The 15,182-nt window shown below is 45.4% G+C and overlaps 1 protein-coding gene across 1 annotated transcript in view; it reads left to right on the plus strand.

The window, feature by feature from the left end:
- The window catches only part of LOC106607295 (signal transducer and activator of transcription 5B), a 96,100-nt gene extending 83,790 nt beyond the window's left edge, over positions 1-12,310 (plus strand). Inside the window, exons 10-20 of the mRNA XM_045720583.1 lie at positions 1,037-1,216; positions 1,593-1,680; positions 3,046-3,168; positions 3,879-3,971; positions 4,118-4,324; positions 5,437-5,531; positions 6,729-6,871; positions 7,012-7,167; positions 7,372-7,423; positions 7,897-8,001; positions 8,607-12,310. Of these exons, the coding sequence (XP_045576539.1) occupies positions 1,037-1,216; positions 1,593-1,680; positions 3,046-3,168; positions 3,879-3,971; positions 4,118-4,324; positions 5,437-5,531; positions 6,729-6,871; positions 7,012-7,167; positions 7,372-7,423; positions 7,897-8,001; positions 8,607-8,730 (1,366 nt within the window). The 3' untranslated portion in view covers positions 8,731-12,310. The remainder of the gene's footprint in view (positions 1-1,036; positions 1,217-1,592; positions 1,681-3,045; positions 3,169-3,878; positions 3,972-4,117; positions 4,325-5,436; positions 5,532-6,728; positions 6,872-7,011; positions 7,168-7,371; positions 7,424-7,896; positions 8,002-8,606) is intronic.
- Positions 12,311-15,182: the final 2,872 nt, after the last annotated feature.

The raw sequence follows: 15,182 nt of genomic DNA on the forward strand, positions 1-15,182 counted from the left end.
TGTGTCATTGTCAGAACGATGTCCGTTAGGCCGCAGACAGGGGAGTGTTGAGAGCGTAAAAACACTACTTTTAAAGTCCATGCTACTGCACTGGTGTTTCCTCTCCTCTTAACACGCTCTTTCCTGCTCTCCAGCGAAACCACACCCACATCCTCTCTACTGTTCCCCCTAAACCTCTAGCAGGCGCCTGGGAGGGAGGCAAGGGAGGGAGGGAGGGTATCTCATCACTGCCTGCTCACAGAGATGAGAATATTGAGTACGGTCAGCCAAGCCTAAAACACAAACAGCGTACTTTACTAAAAAGCCCTCCGTGCCTGAATGAATGAGCATCACGCTGCCTGTGTGTAGCGTTTGTCTGTCTGTGCGTGTTTATGTGTGGGAGCATCGAGAGCTGACAGCTTGCGTACTGTGTAACTTTCAAAAGCAGGTCAAATAAACATAATAGGCAGTAGTGTGTGATGAGCAGAATTCCCTGTGGTGATCTGTTGGTTAAAGGGATAGTGCCAAATGTTTTCAATCAAGCCCTTTTTCTACTAACCAAGAGTCAGATGAACTCATGGATGCCATTTGTATGACTCTGTGTGCAGTTTGGAAGAAGTTGAAGTTCGTTTCTGGCGCCATTGCTAACTAGCATGCTAGTTGTTCCTGTAGACTGTCTGTCATTGGGCTAACGCTAGTTAGCAGTTGCTGCAGAATCTTCCTTCAAACTGCGTGCAAAGACATGCAAATGGTGTACATGAGTTCATCTGACTCTGGGTAAGATAAAATGTTGCACTATCCCTTTAAAGCAACCCTCTACACTTTCCTCTAATCAATCTCTCTCTCTCTCTCTCTCTCTCTCTCTCTCTCTCTCTCTCTCTCTCTCTCTCTCTCTCTCTCTCTCTCTCTCTCTCTCTCTCTCTCTCTCTCTCTCTCTCTCTCTCTCTCTCTCTCTCTCTCTCTCTCTCTCTCTCTCTCTCTCTCTCTCTCTCTCTCTCTCTCTCTCTCTCTCTCTCTCTCTCTCTCTCTCTCTCTCTCTCTCTCTCTCTCTCTCTAGCACCTTTATCATAGAGAAGCAGCCTCCCCAGGTGCTGAAGACCCAGACCAAGTTTGCCGCCACAGTGCGCCTCCTAGTGGGCGGAAAGCTCAATGTGCACATGAACCCCCCGCAGGTCAAGGCCACCATCATCAGTGAACAGCAGGCGAAGGCCTTGCTTAAGAATGAGAACACCAGGAAGTAAGTCACAGCATAGAGCCCCCTCATCACTGATATCTACTGCCACAGTGGAATCTATGGAGCAAGTGGAGATTCCACATTTAGATTATACTTTTGGGCGTGCCACATCCCACGTTCCACACACCTAAAGTAGTTAGTGTATAAATCTTCCTTCCTAGTACTAAAATAATAGCCGTGTTAGCCTAAATTTGGATAGCATATTGCAAGATTGTCAGTGTTGGCATCCTGAAAAAAACTTGTCTCACATAAATTGAAATTAGTCATTCCCCTTCATGTTCTGTGAAAGTTTCATGACTCTATGATTAATAAATCTGCTGAAGCATCTACCTCTCCTCTTCCTTCTCCTCCTCCTCCCTCTTCCTTCCCCCTCTCCCAGCGACAGCAGTGGAGAGATCCTTAACAACAACTGTGTGATGGAGTACCACCAGGCCACAGGAACACTCAGCGCCAACTTCAGGAACATGGTGAGGATGGATGGGACCAGGGTAGAGGGTGGACGGGACCAGGGTAGAGGATGGACGGGACCAGGGTAGAGGGTGGATGGGACCAGGGTAGAGGATGGACGGGACCAGGGTAGAGGATGGACGGGACCAGGGTAGAGGATGGACGGGACCAGGGTAGAGGATGGATGGGACCAGTGTAGAGTATGGACGGGACCAGGGTAGAGGATAGATTAGACCAGGGTAGAAGATGGATGGGACCAGGGTAGAGGATGGACGGGACCAGGGTAGAGTATGGACGGGACCAGGGTAGAGTATGGACGGGACCAGGGTAGAGGGTGGACGGGACCAGGGCAGAGGATGGATGGGACCAGGGTAGAGGATGGATGGGACCAGGGTAGAGGATGGATTAGGCCAGGGTAGAGGATGGATGGGACCAGGGTAGAGGATGGACGGGACCAGGGTAGAGTATGGATGGGACCAGGGTAGAGGGTGGACGGGACCAGGGTAGAGATTGGATGGGACCAGGGTAGAGGATGGATGGGACCAGGGTAGAGGATGGATTAGGCCAGGGTAGAGGATGGATGGGACCAGGGTAGAGGATGGATGGGACCAGGGTAGAGAGTGGATGGGACCAGGGTAGGGGATGGATGGGACCAGGGTAAAGGATGGATCAGACCAGGGTAGAGGATGGATGGGACCAGGGTAGAGGTTGGATGGGACCAGGGTAGAGGATGGACGGGACCAGGGTAGAGGATGGATTAGACCAGGGTAGAGGATGGATGGGACCAGGGAGTCTCAGTCTGTAATACCACACCTAGAGAAGATTCTCTTCAGAGACAAACCCCAGCTAAACTGGAGTCCAAGAGGCTTTTGGAGATTCTGCATTCTCATTCTGTGTTCATACTCATACAGATAACATGTTACTCAGCCCACATGCTGTTTTGAGTTCCCTAGGGTCCTCCATGGATCATTTACATGTAAACTCGGGCTTAAAAGAATACTTCGGGATTTTGGCAATGAACTTGTGGATACCATTTTTATGTCTCTATTTCCAGAATGAAGGAAGTTAAAGACAGAATGCTAGTAAATATACAATGGCTTGCGAAACTACCTCTAACTTCCTACATACTGGACACAGCGACATAGAAATGGTATCCAGGAGTTCATCTGACTCTGCGGAAGTAGACAAAGGGCCTCATTGCCAAAATCCTGAAGTATCCCTTCAAATCTGCTCCTGGAATGAAAGGGAATCATGTGTAATGTAATGTATGTGTGTGTGTGATCAGAGAAAAGCTCCTCAAAGTGAATAGTCTAGAAGATGTTTGTGTGCTGTGCTGCTGTCCACTCATGATCCTCCTTTCCGACCCCGCCTCGTCTTTCATGTAGTCTTTGAAGAGGATCAAGCGCTCGGACCGGCGAGGGGCGGAGTCTGTGACAGAGGAGAAGTTTACTATTCTGTTTGAGTCTCAGTTCAGCGTCGGGGGTAATGAGCTGGTCTTTCAGGTTAAGGTAAGAACTGATAACCTGGTCCCAGATCTGTTTGTGCTGTTTTGCCAACTCTTATCAATACAGCACACACCGGCTTAAGAAGAGATGAGCAGAGTGGTGGACTAGCCCAAGGTGAGCTGTTGGCTCTAGTCTAACCTAACGCCTCAGCAGCCTTTCTTTCTTCCTGGTCCAGACGAGAAAAAAAAAGCTGGCGGGGGAGTTTTCTTTTCTCCACTGTTCAACCAATCTAGTAAATGTGGAGGAGTTAAGATGGAGTGTCGCCTTGTTAACGTCCAAAAGAGGAAGTCACGTCACAGGCTCTCTTTCCATTTCCCCTGAAAACCGGATGCATCCGGTTGTCGTCGACGCGCAGAGGGTGGCTCAGTCAATACACCATGTTCCTTACCCTGCTCCTTCAGTGACCATATTCTAAGTAGTAATCATTGGTAAAGCTATGTCACACAAGAAAAATGACCTTCACATTGTCAATGGTCCAGGAAACATATATGCTCCCCTACTCCCAAAACACATTTGTTCATGTATTTCTCAGAATTATATAGATTGTTTGGATGGAACACAAAGTGCTGTACAGTAGGTTAAAGTGAAAACATGTTTTACAGTTGCTTATATATACTGTATTTGATACACATATACATCATTGTGTTTGTAATGACCCCTGACCTTTTTCTTCCCTCTCTCTCTCTCTCTCTCTCTCTCTCTCTCTCTGTCAGACGTTATCACTTCCTGTGGTGGTGATCGTCCACGGTAGCCAAGACAATAACGCCACGGCAACAGTACTGTGGGACAACGCTTTTGCCGAACCCGTAAGTTCAGTGTGATCATCATGTTGTGTGTATGTGTGTGTGATGATGTCTTTAACACTTTACATTGTTTTGTTTTTCTCTTGATGGACGCTTTAGTGTTGCCCTGGTTTAGGGGCCTTAACCATCTCTCCTCTCCTCCTCCCCAGGGTCGGGTGCCCTTCATAGTGCCTGACAAGGTACTGTGGCCCCAGCTGTGTGAGGCCCTCAACATGAAGTACAAGGCGGAGGTGCAGAGTAACCGTGGCCTCTCAGAGGAGAACCTGGTCTTCCTGGCCCAGAAAGCCTTCAGTAGCTCCAGCATCAACCCTGATGACTACCGCGGCATGACCATGACCTGGTCCCAGTTCAACAGGGTAAGACCAGACTGCGTCTCAAATGGCACCATATTTCCTATGTAGTGCACTACTTTTGACCAGAGCCCATCTTTTGACAAGAACCCTATGGGCACTGATCAAAAGTAGTGCACTTTGTAGTGAGTAGGGTGCCATGTGGGACACAACCCATGACTACTGACCAGTGGACTACAAGACCTGACCTCTGCATTGGGAACAAGTTGTTGCAGAGGGGTGATATCATCTCTTTGATACTCAGAGGGAATCTATAGTAGAGTTTTTACCATGCCTGGTTTGTGTATATTTTATTTTGAGTATTTGCCACTGCAGACACAGTTTACCTCTTTGGTGTTCCTTCCCGTGTTCAGAGTAATGATTCCACTATATCTGCATTGGGGCAGCAGGTAGCCTAGTGGTTAGAGCGTTGGGCCAGTAACCGAAAGGTTGCTAGATTGAATCCCCGAACTGACAAGGTAAAAATATGTTGTTCTGCCCCTGAACAAGATGTTAACCCAGTGTTCCTAGGCCGTCATTGTAAATAAGAATTTGTTCTTAACTGACTTGCCTGGTTAAATAAAATAAAAATAAAAAATACATTCTAATCTGCTCTCCTCGGGCTGAGCGAGTCTCTAATGTGTTTCTCTCTAAGGCTGCGTTCCTAATGGTACCATATTCCCTACATAGTTCACTGGGCCCTGGTCAAAGGTAGTGCACTAGGTAGGGAATAGGGTGCCATTTAGTCTGATGAGCTCTAGTCGGCTGGCTGTGAGGTTCTCAGCTCTGGTTAATGAGCCTGTTTGTCCAGACAGGAAGGGCTAATTCAGCCCCAGTCCTCATTGGCTCCCTCTAACCAGCCACTGATGACAGAGAGCACACTCACATTCAGACCTCATTCACCACAGAGCATCAGCCTCATTAGAGAGAGAGAGAGGGCCTAGAAACAGGAACATGCACCTCAGAACTCACTCACTCAGCTGAACTCTGGGAAATATCTCTCACTGACTGACTGTCTATTGTAATTGCTGCTCTACTCTACTCTGTATATGTGAGGGGATGTTAGTTCGATTACAGACAGACAACAAATTGTTTATCGATTGTATCAAACCCAATGTCCCAATCCCTCTAACCTACAGGAGAGTCTGCCTGGCAGGAATTTCACGTTCTGGCAGTGGTTTGATGGGGTCATGGAACTCACAAAAAAACATCTCAAACCACACTGGAATGATGGGTAAGAAGAATTTTTTAGATGTCTATATTCCTAGAATTTCTACTCCAGAATAACCTGTGGAAATGAGGATTGACTTGGATTGTGTGTTAGTGTAACATGAGATGCCTGCTGCGTGCACACACTGCCCAAGTAGACAGGGGAATGGACAGAGAAAATGGCTCAACTAAACTAAAGGCCTCTTTTTGTTGTCGTTTGAATGGCAACTGTAATGTGCTTTCTTTAGTGAGTCTTCTTGATAGAGTGCACTTGGTGTTTTTCCTCTTAAGCCCCCCTGCTGTTGCAGCCTCACATTTTGATTGCTTTTTTAATCTCAACGAGCCTACCAAAAGGCCCTCCCCACAATGGACACGGCTTTACCATAGCAACCACAGAGATATGTATCCCTACCTGTAATGGGTCAAAAGGATACAATTATTGTAGGGGAAGGGGGCGGCATGACAATGTATGTAACAATGTATCTTTGTCTATCTCTGTCCTTATGTCCCCCTCCTGTCCTCCTCCTGTCCTCCTTCTGTCCTCCTCATGTTCTCCTTATGTCCTCAACCTGTCCTCCTCCTGTCCTCCTTCTGTCCTCCTCATGTTCTCCTCATGTCCTCCTCCTGTCCTCCTCCTGTCTTCCTCCTGTCCTCCTCATGTTCTCCTCATGTTCTCCTTATGTCCTCCTCCTGTCCTCCTCCTGTCTTCCTCCTGTCCTCCTCATGTTCTCCTCCTGTCCTCCTCCTGTCCTCTTCCTGTCCTCCTCATGTCCTCCTTATGTCCTCCTCCTGTCCTCCTCCTGTCCTCCTCATGTCCTCCTGCTGTCCTCCTGTCCTCCTTCTGTCCTCCTCATGTCCTCCTGCTGTCCTCCTTCTGTCCTCCTCATGTCCTCCTCATGTCCTCCTGCTGTCCTCCTTCTGTCCTCCTCATGTCCTCCTCATGTCCTCCTCCTGTCCTCCTCCTGTCCTCCTCCTGTCCTCCTTCTGTCCTCCTTGTGTCGTCCTCGTGTCCTCCTCCTGTCCTCCTCATGTCCTTCTCATGTCCTCCTCATGTCCTCCTGCTGTCCTCCTTATGTCCTCCTTATGTCCCCCTTATGCTCTCCTCCATTTTATTCTATATACATTTTCCCTAATCTCCATATCTCCCTCTTGCTGTCTCTCTCCTTCTTCTCTCTCTCTCTCTCTCTTTCTCTCTCTTCCTTCCTCCATTCTCTATGTACAGGGCGATCCTGGGATTTGTGAACAAGCAGCAGGCCCAGGACATGTTGATGTCCAAACCCAACGGGACCTTCCTGCTCCGCTTCAGCGACTCTGAGATCGGAGGGATCACTATCGCCTGGGTGGCTGAGAATCCCAACAAACCAGGTACTGACAACCAACCAATCAAGCGATCAATCAATTCATTATTTTGTCAGTTAGTCAATTAGTCAACAAATGAATCTTAGACGGAGATGGTCTGTAAAAATAGCCAAGTGGAACTATAATAAGTGTGTCTATGTTTCCAGGGGAGAGGATGGTGTGGAACCTCATGCCCTACACAACCAAAGACTTCTCCATCCGCTCTCTGGCTGACCGCATCAGTGACCTCAACCACCTCCTGTTCCTCTACCCAGACAGACCCAAGGATGAGGTCTTCTCCAAATACTACACGCCACCCCTGTGTATGTACCTAACCTCTATTCATCTCTATAAAAATAAATGATGACATATAATTATACTGTAGTATCTGTTCTCTATATCTGTTGCAATTTGGTCAGATAGAGGCTTAACAGCCACACTGAGGAACTTGTGAATGTGGACCATATCTGCAGTCTGAACATCGAGATTATCCCTGTCTCTCCTTCCCTTGCCTTTCTCTCTTACAGCCAAAGCAGTGGATGGATATGTGAAACCGCAGATCAAACAAGTGGTACCAGAGTAAGTCTCTCTCTCTCTCCTTCTCTCTCTCTGTGGCGATAGGGCTGATTTAATCACCTAACAATGTGGCCTGAATGCAGATCAACCATTAGGTCTTCACTCCAGATGGAGGAACCAATTAGAGCCCAGCATCCGCGGGCCTGAGGGCGCCTCTGTCCCTCTCATCCCTGCACTTAGTAATGTCAGTCTGGGTAATGAGTTTGCAGGGTCCCGATTGTTACCAAGGGGCTGTGGGCCTCTCAATGGGAGGGCTCCAGGGGCTGCTGCCCAGCACCCTGCCTTACCTGATCCTGCTGCTCAAAGGGACTGGTAATTAATGAAGCAGAGGAGGCAGAGGAGGAGCAGGAGGAGGGGGTGGTGGTGGTGAGGGATGGTGATGAAGGTTGCCGTGGTAACCGACAAAGCTGGCGATCCGAATGACGTTCTCTGACTCGTGCGCGTGTGTCTGTCTGTCTGTTTGTCTGGACCTGCAGGTTCACCACGACCAATCCTGACCCAGCAGCAAACCCCACCTACATGGATCACGGAGCCTCCCCTGTTGTCAGTCACCCTCCAAACTACGGCATATACCAGCCTATGTGAGTATAGATTACATATGTGTGCGTGCATGTGTGAGTGTGAGGTGTGCGTGTCTGATGGCCTGTTTTACTAACTGGTTCCTGTGTTGTGAGGTGTGTGTGTGTCTGATGGCCTGTTTTACTAACTGGTTCCTGTGTTGTGAGGTGTGTGTGTGTCTGATGGCCTGTGTTACTAACTGGTTCCTGTGTTGTGAGGTGGGTGTGTGTCTGATGGCCTGTTTTACTAACTGGTTCCTGTGTTGTGTGTGTGTGTCTGATGGCCTGTTTTACTAACTGGTTCCTGTGTTGTGAGGTGTGTGTGTGTCTGATGGCCTGTTTTACTAACTGGTTCCTGTGTTGTGAGGTGTGTGTGTGTCTGATGGCCTGTTTTACTAACTGGTTCCTGTGTTGTGAGGTGAGGTGTGTGTCTGATGGCCTGTTTTACTAACTGGTTCCTGTGTTGTGTGTGTGTGTCTGATGGCCTGTTTTACTAACTGGTTCCTGTGTTGTGAGGTGTGTGTGTTTCTGATGGCCTGTTTTACTAACTGGTTCCTGTGTTGTGAGGTGAGGTGTGTGTGTGTGTGTCTGATGGCCTGTGTTACTAACTGGTTCCTGTGTTGTGGCAGGAGTGACTCCATGTTAGATGCGGACGGTGACTTTGACCTGGATGACACCATGGACGTGGCGCGACACGTTGAGGAGCTGCTGCGGCGACCTATGGAGAACCAATGGAGAGGCCAGCAGTCGTGACCCTCAATCTCTGACCCCTGACACCAACAAAAGAACCCCGCACCTTTTGACATTTCTGATGGTTTAATTCCATTCATTTCCTCTTGTTTTATTTCATATAGCTATAATGTGAAATGTTAATAATGGTTGTGATTGTTTTTTTGTTTTTTCTTCGCAGCATGCAAACTGCATGTCAGTGACCTTTTTTCAGTTTGTCTCCGTGCGTATCTGTAAAACAGACTAGGTATAAATGCAAAAAAACTACAATGTTACAGTGTTGTATAAAAAAAAAAAAAGTCATTCAATTCACATATGTATTTTAATTTCGTCACAGTTCTAACAAAGATTTTTGAAGAGCACTCTCCACAACCGGTATGAAGTCATTTAAACAGTTGTACTGTTTTTATTTTTGTTTAGTTCTTTTATTATTGTAAATGGTTTATCAACAGAGTTTTTTTTAATTGAATCCGCCCTCTGCCAAAAAAGAGAGAAACTTAAATGAAGAATTTGTTGTTGCTATTGACAATATCATCGGAGTTGTTGCTAAGGGTAGTTTCAGTCAGAAGTATAATAATTCTGAACTTTACACACTAAACTCCAAGCAGAATGGCTCTCATTTCATTCTCAGAGCACGCTGAGTATCTATGTCACGCACGCAGGCACGCACGCACGCACACACACACACACACACACACACACACACACACACACACACACACACACACACACACACACACACACACACACACACACACACACACACACACACACACACACACACACACACACACACACACACAACACACACACACACACAGTTGCATAATATACATCAGCTCCAGCTGAAACTTGGGGACTTTGTGCCCCCTCTACGCTCACAGGGATATTTTAATTTCCTGTATTTGCACACAGATGTAATGTAAATACAAGCATGTATCCAGCATGGCCACTCAGGTCTCTGGACAGCCCATAGAGATAGATAGAGGACTCATCATTAACATAACCTGTTTTAACATGGCCATTGCCATTGAGGTCTTCCACCATTTTAAAGTTGTCAACTGGGTGGGGATTCCTATGAGTTGGGAGCAATCAGCCAATGAAGAAGAATAACATTTACTACTTTAGTACCTCAATGGTGCTGCCCATGCTGTCACACAGACACTTTAATGGCACAGATACAAAGATGAGTCCTCTATCTATCTCCCCTCCATAGCCCTGTAGATTATGTATGTGCCATCAACGCTACCTCTCATTACCACTCTGTCTGTCTCCCTGGTGTTTTAAACAACTCATTTGGTCATGTCTTGTTATTGGTTGTGACGTCTAGTGTTGACAATCTATTTGGGGAGCTGTTGGGATGTGTGTAGGGGAGCTGAGGTCACTGGGGTGTGTGTGGAGGTTGGGGTTTTGTTGAGAGATCTGTAGGAAAGTCCATTACTAGGACTGATGGATGAAGACTCTCTATACTGGGTCCTTATTGGCTTAGTATTGTTCATCTGCTGAAGTACACTAACTACTCAATCCATAGCCTGAGATGACAAGTGGAGATCTAATTCAACTCATTTTACCATGGGGCAGAGATACATTTTTGCAGTTTTAAAGCAAGTTTTCTGCAGTTCTACACATTTTTCCATGGGGCGGAGATAAAAAATAAAAAAAACATTTCATGCAATTCTTCTCATTTTACCATGGGGCAGAGATACATGTTTTGAAGTTTTAAAGCTAATTCCCTGCAATGCTACCAGTTTTGCCAAGGGGGTGGAGATACATTTTTGCAGATTTAAAGCAAATTCCCTGTAATTCTGCACATTTTGCCATGACTTATGTCATGTTAATGATATCTGAGTGAGTGTGACTAGCTAGACTAACTTGCCACTGTAAGCTGTTAGCCGACATGGCTAATTAAGTGACTGTCAGTGACTAAACAGGAGAAAAACTGCTGATGCACAACCACATTTTGAACCTTCACCTTCTAACAGTAAATTTAGACCCCAACTGAGTTCCAAAAAAATGACCCGGGCCCTAAGCGACCGCTTATATCGCTTATGCCTGGAGCCAGCCCTGATGGTACTCCTGTCTGTCTGTCTGTCTGTCTGTCTGTCTGTCTGTCTGTCTGTCTGTCTGTCTGTCTGTCTGTCTGTCTGTCTCTCTCTCTCTCTCTCTCTCTCTGTTTTTTTTTCTCTCTCTGTCTATCTCTGTCCGTAAGCCTGTCTCCTGTTTGCTGTTATTACTGATCACTCTTACTAAATCTGCATGTGCATGTCTGTCTCTGTGTGATATAACATAAAACATCAACTGACAACCTGAGGTACAGATATATAGCTATGTGTGCAGACAATATGACTCAGACTCATCAGTCCTGAGCATGAAGGCCATTGCTACCATAAAGTTTGGGATATTTTGGCACTGGCTCACTCCCTGTCTTTCAGCCAAGATGTTGTAGTGGGTCTGTCTCCATATACTCCCAGCAGGATTAGTCTGCCATAGTACACCTTAGCTACCGCAGTTTAACAAAGCATGTAACGATAGATCCAACTGTTGCCGTGGCTACTCTGTTCACCCCCCTCCCCCGCACACACACACACACACACACACACACACACACACACACACACACACACACTTCTGAACCATTGGGCAATAGCATCACACAACCCCCACAGTCATATTACACACACACACACACAACCCATCCCCTCTACTCATAAGCTCTGCCCACTCAGGAATGAAGCCCTATGCTTGGTTGATGTATCATAAAATGAAAAAAAGACAAATAGAGTCTCTGTCTATTAGTGGAGGCTGGTGGGGGGAGCTATAGGAGGACGGGCTCATTGTAATGGCTGGAATGGAATAAATGCAACGGAGTCAAACGTGGTTTCCACATGTTCGATGTGTTTGATACAGTTCCATTATACCATTCCAGCCATTACAATGAGCCCGTCCTCCTATAGCTCCCCCCCACCAGCCTCCTTTGCTATCTATATACAGCATATATGAATTTATTTTCTGTACCGTAATTCTATTTTATTACAGTATACTGTACGTCTGTGGCACGCCCCTCTGAATGTAATCCCCTTGCATGACCTGAGGAGGTCGTACGTACAACATGGCAGCCACTGCAACCTCATAGGTTTCATCAGAAGTATCTGAAAAGAGCCATATTGCAAACAGGAATCAGAAGAATGTTGCATTTGTGTTTGTCCTGCTGACATTATTTAGTCTTTTCCCATCTTTGTTTCTTACATTTTTCCGGGTCAAAACAGCTAGTTTTTCTTCTTTGTATTTCTTGATTTTACTGATGTTTTTTTTTAAGAGTCAAAGCTACATGGGAATTCTTGTGATGTTTCCTTTTTTTTTTAACATTATTCTGATCATTTCAAACTCTTTGCTTCACCTTAGTTAGTCTATGTACTCGGGAAGCTGTATATGAAGCTGTGTTTTGTTCAGTGTTAGTTCCACGTTTGTGGTTTGGTTTCAGCACTTTGGATGTGTTCCAAGAAAAACTGCAATTGAAAAAAAAAGTTTTATAAATCATTTCAACCGTAACATGTATAATGAAAAATAAGTTGTGACTGAATAAATGTAATGGTTTATTTGTTCACATTCCATGTCAGTCTGATCTGCACCTTACCGATACTGTACATGAGACCATTTCAATAGAGTCGATTCAGAATGTAAACTCAAATTCCAATTGTAATTTCTTGTCATTGAAGCATTGAAGCATTGAATGTAGTTTACTTTCTGAATTGACTGAATTGAAAAGGAACAGACCCAAACCCTGACTAGCCTTTCAACAGCCTTCTGACTGGGTGTGGGCATCATAGCACCGCTATAACACTGGTTTATGTGATCGGTTGTCCAGTGGCAACTCACATCTGCCATCTTGTGACAGGAACATATATTGTCTCTGAGACACAGTACCGGACTGGTATGTACTGTCCCTTTAATGCCAGAGGGTTTTTTTCTCACCTGTCACTCAGGGCCCAGGGGACATGGAAAAGTGATTAGACAATGTAATTAACCTAATGCAATGAACTGCAATCGACTATGACCCCATTGATTACTATAAAATATATTATGATTGTCAATTTCCTATGGAACAGACAGATCCAAGACCCACTGTTTGCCTTCTCAACAAATAACTCCATCACATTTACTATATTCCAATTAATTTTTTTCCATTTTTAAAAACATCGGACATGTCTGGAGGTCAGAGAGCGACTGTTGCTTGGATACGAAACTGCACGTGGTTGCTTGGTTACTGTTCAATATTCACAACAATAGCTTTAAAAGCGTTGGACAGAGAATAAAATTCAACGTAACACAGCAGTAAGGCGAAATGGGTCATTTTTTTATTGAAAACATGCAGTATACAGGAGGACACCACTGTTTTCTTTCAGTTGACAACAGACAATTCTGCAGATAAAACAAACAGAAATATTACAGGAAACCAGCATTTCACACAATACAGCAGTTTTTTCCAGCAAAGGAAATGGTTAGAGCATTGAGGGCATGTGAAAGGGAAAGGGGATACCTAGTCAGTTGTACAACTGAATGCATTCAACTGAAATGTGTCTTCCGCATTTAACCCAACCCCTCTAAATCAGATGGTGAATGTGTGGGGTTATTACAGTAGAATATTGTATACTATAATATAATAAGGTATACTACATAAATATAGTATTATAAGGTATTCACAGCCATATCTTACTTGACATTGGATTGTATATACTCAAGGTAAAAGGCTCTGGGAGAGTTGCAAGTCTGGCACCCACCAGCTGCTATGTATAGCCTGGCTGCACAGGACTGAAATGAACAGCTTTTTCAATGGAGCAGATGAATCCGTCCTCCTCGTTCTACCTTGTGAGCACTAGATGTCCTCAGTGCCCAATGTGATTCCCGCGCTCTGCAATAACACTGGGAATGGAAATGAACGATGAAACAAAGCACAATGCCAGTCAGCAGTATGCATAGGATGCATGTGGGACATGTCACGTGATTGACATGTTATAACAGGAATAGAAAAACCATGACAGATGTACTTTTTAAAATGAGCCCTTCTGTTAGGTTCATATCATCATCCCAGCTCAATAAAGCTCAGTCTCTCCTACGGGTCAGAAATGTGAATATTTATTCACGGTCTTGACATCCTCCCCAGGAAACATCTTTCATCAGATAATTAAGATGCAAATTGGCACTAATTACCATCGTATTAGTCTATGCATACAAATGAATCTCTGTATCAACTCCAGTAATTAGGGGCTCCAGTGGAAGGAGGTCCAGTCGAGGCACAAAGGGCACAGACACAGTCGCTATAGGATGGGATAGAAAACCACAGCACTGCTCTGATTGATAAGTAAAGAGTGTTAACACGGAGGGTGTTTAAGGAACCACTTTAATTTCCGCCCTCCACAGAGGTCATGTGAGTGAGCACAGGAAGTGATGTGTAAGAGAAACAGAAAGTATGGTGGTTATGCTCTGGGAGGAATGCCCTCAGACCCCCTGCTGTGGGGCGTCTCAGCTCACTTCACTAAAAAAAAGGAATTACACTTTTGGGGATTATTCAGCCTCATCTTGTGTCAGAGTTCGATCTCGTATTATACACAAACTCTATTCCCCCCGACAAGATGCAGCATCTTCAAATGATTCTGTTAGGTAGAACTGCTTCTCTTATGTCGACAAACCCCTGTAGCTATATGTTTTCTATATGTTGTGCATTGGTAAACAAGAATACCCTATCCATTTGTAATCAATGCCTTGATTTCCTGTATTGATACATAATAATTCTCACAATGCATGAATGAGGTAAGAGGGTCGTAACGTCTGTGGTCAAATGTCTTAAATGCAAGATGTGGCCGGGTCGCAAGTATACAAAAAAAACTTCCATGGTAACGATTTGACCTTATGACCTCAACCTCCAGGACAAAAACCCTGTGGGACCTGCACCGTCAGATTACCCAGCAGTCAAATGGCCTTTCATCAGCTGTGATTCGGTAACCCTAATTAATACTATTGTCATCAATCTACAATCTAAAATGATCTGGCTTCTCCTGGAAAGGGGCTCGAGGGATCAGGGTTGAGGGTGGGGGGGTGTATGGATGGCTATCCCTTCATACGTCTGTGGTTCACAGAGGGGGAGGTGGGGGAAGGGAGACAGCTTTGGCTCACTTCCTGTCACAGGAAGCTACAAGCAACTTCAATGGAAATCAACTAGGATGTGATTTAATTGTTAGTGGCTTGATAGTCAAATGGAAAACAAAGCTGCAACTGCTTTCTCTTTCCTTTTCTGTTGATCTCTCACAGCCTCTCTTTTATTCTCTCTATTTGTCTCTCTCTGTCTCTCTCTATCATCTCTCTCTCTCTCTCTCTCTCTCTCTCTCTCTCTCCAGCTCTCATTAATAATAATTCCATTCTCCTCCCCAGTAGAGTAGGACCATCCTCATCTGTTCATCACAACATCTTTCTTCCCTAAT

The sequence above is a fragment of the Salmo salar genome, chromosome ssa06, assembly GCF_905237065.1.
Source record: "Salmo salar chromosome ssa06, Ssal_v3.1, whole genome shotgun sequence".
NCBI classification, from domain to species: Eukaryota; Metazoa; Chordata; class Actinopteri; order Salmoniformes; family Salmonidae; genus Salmo; species Salmo salar.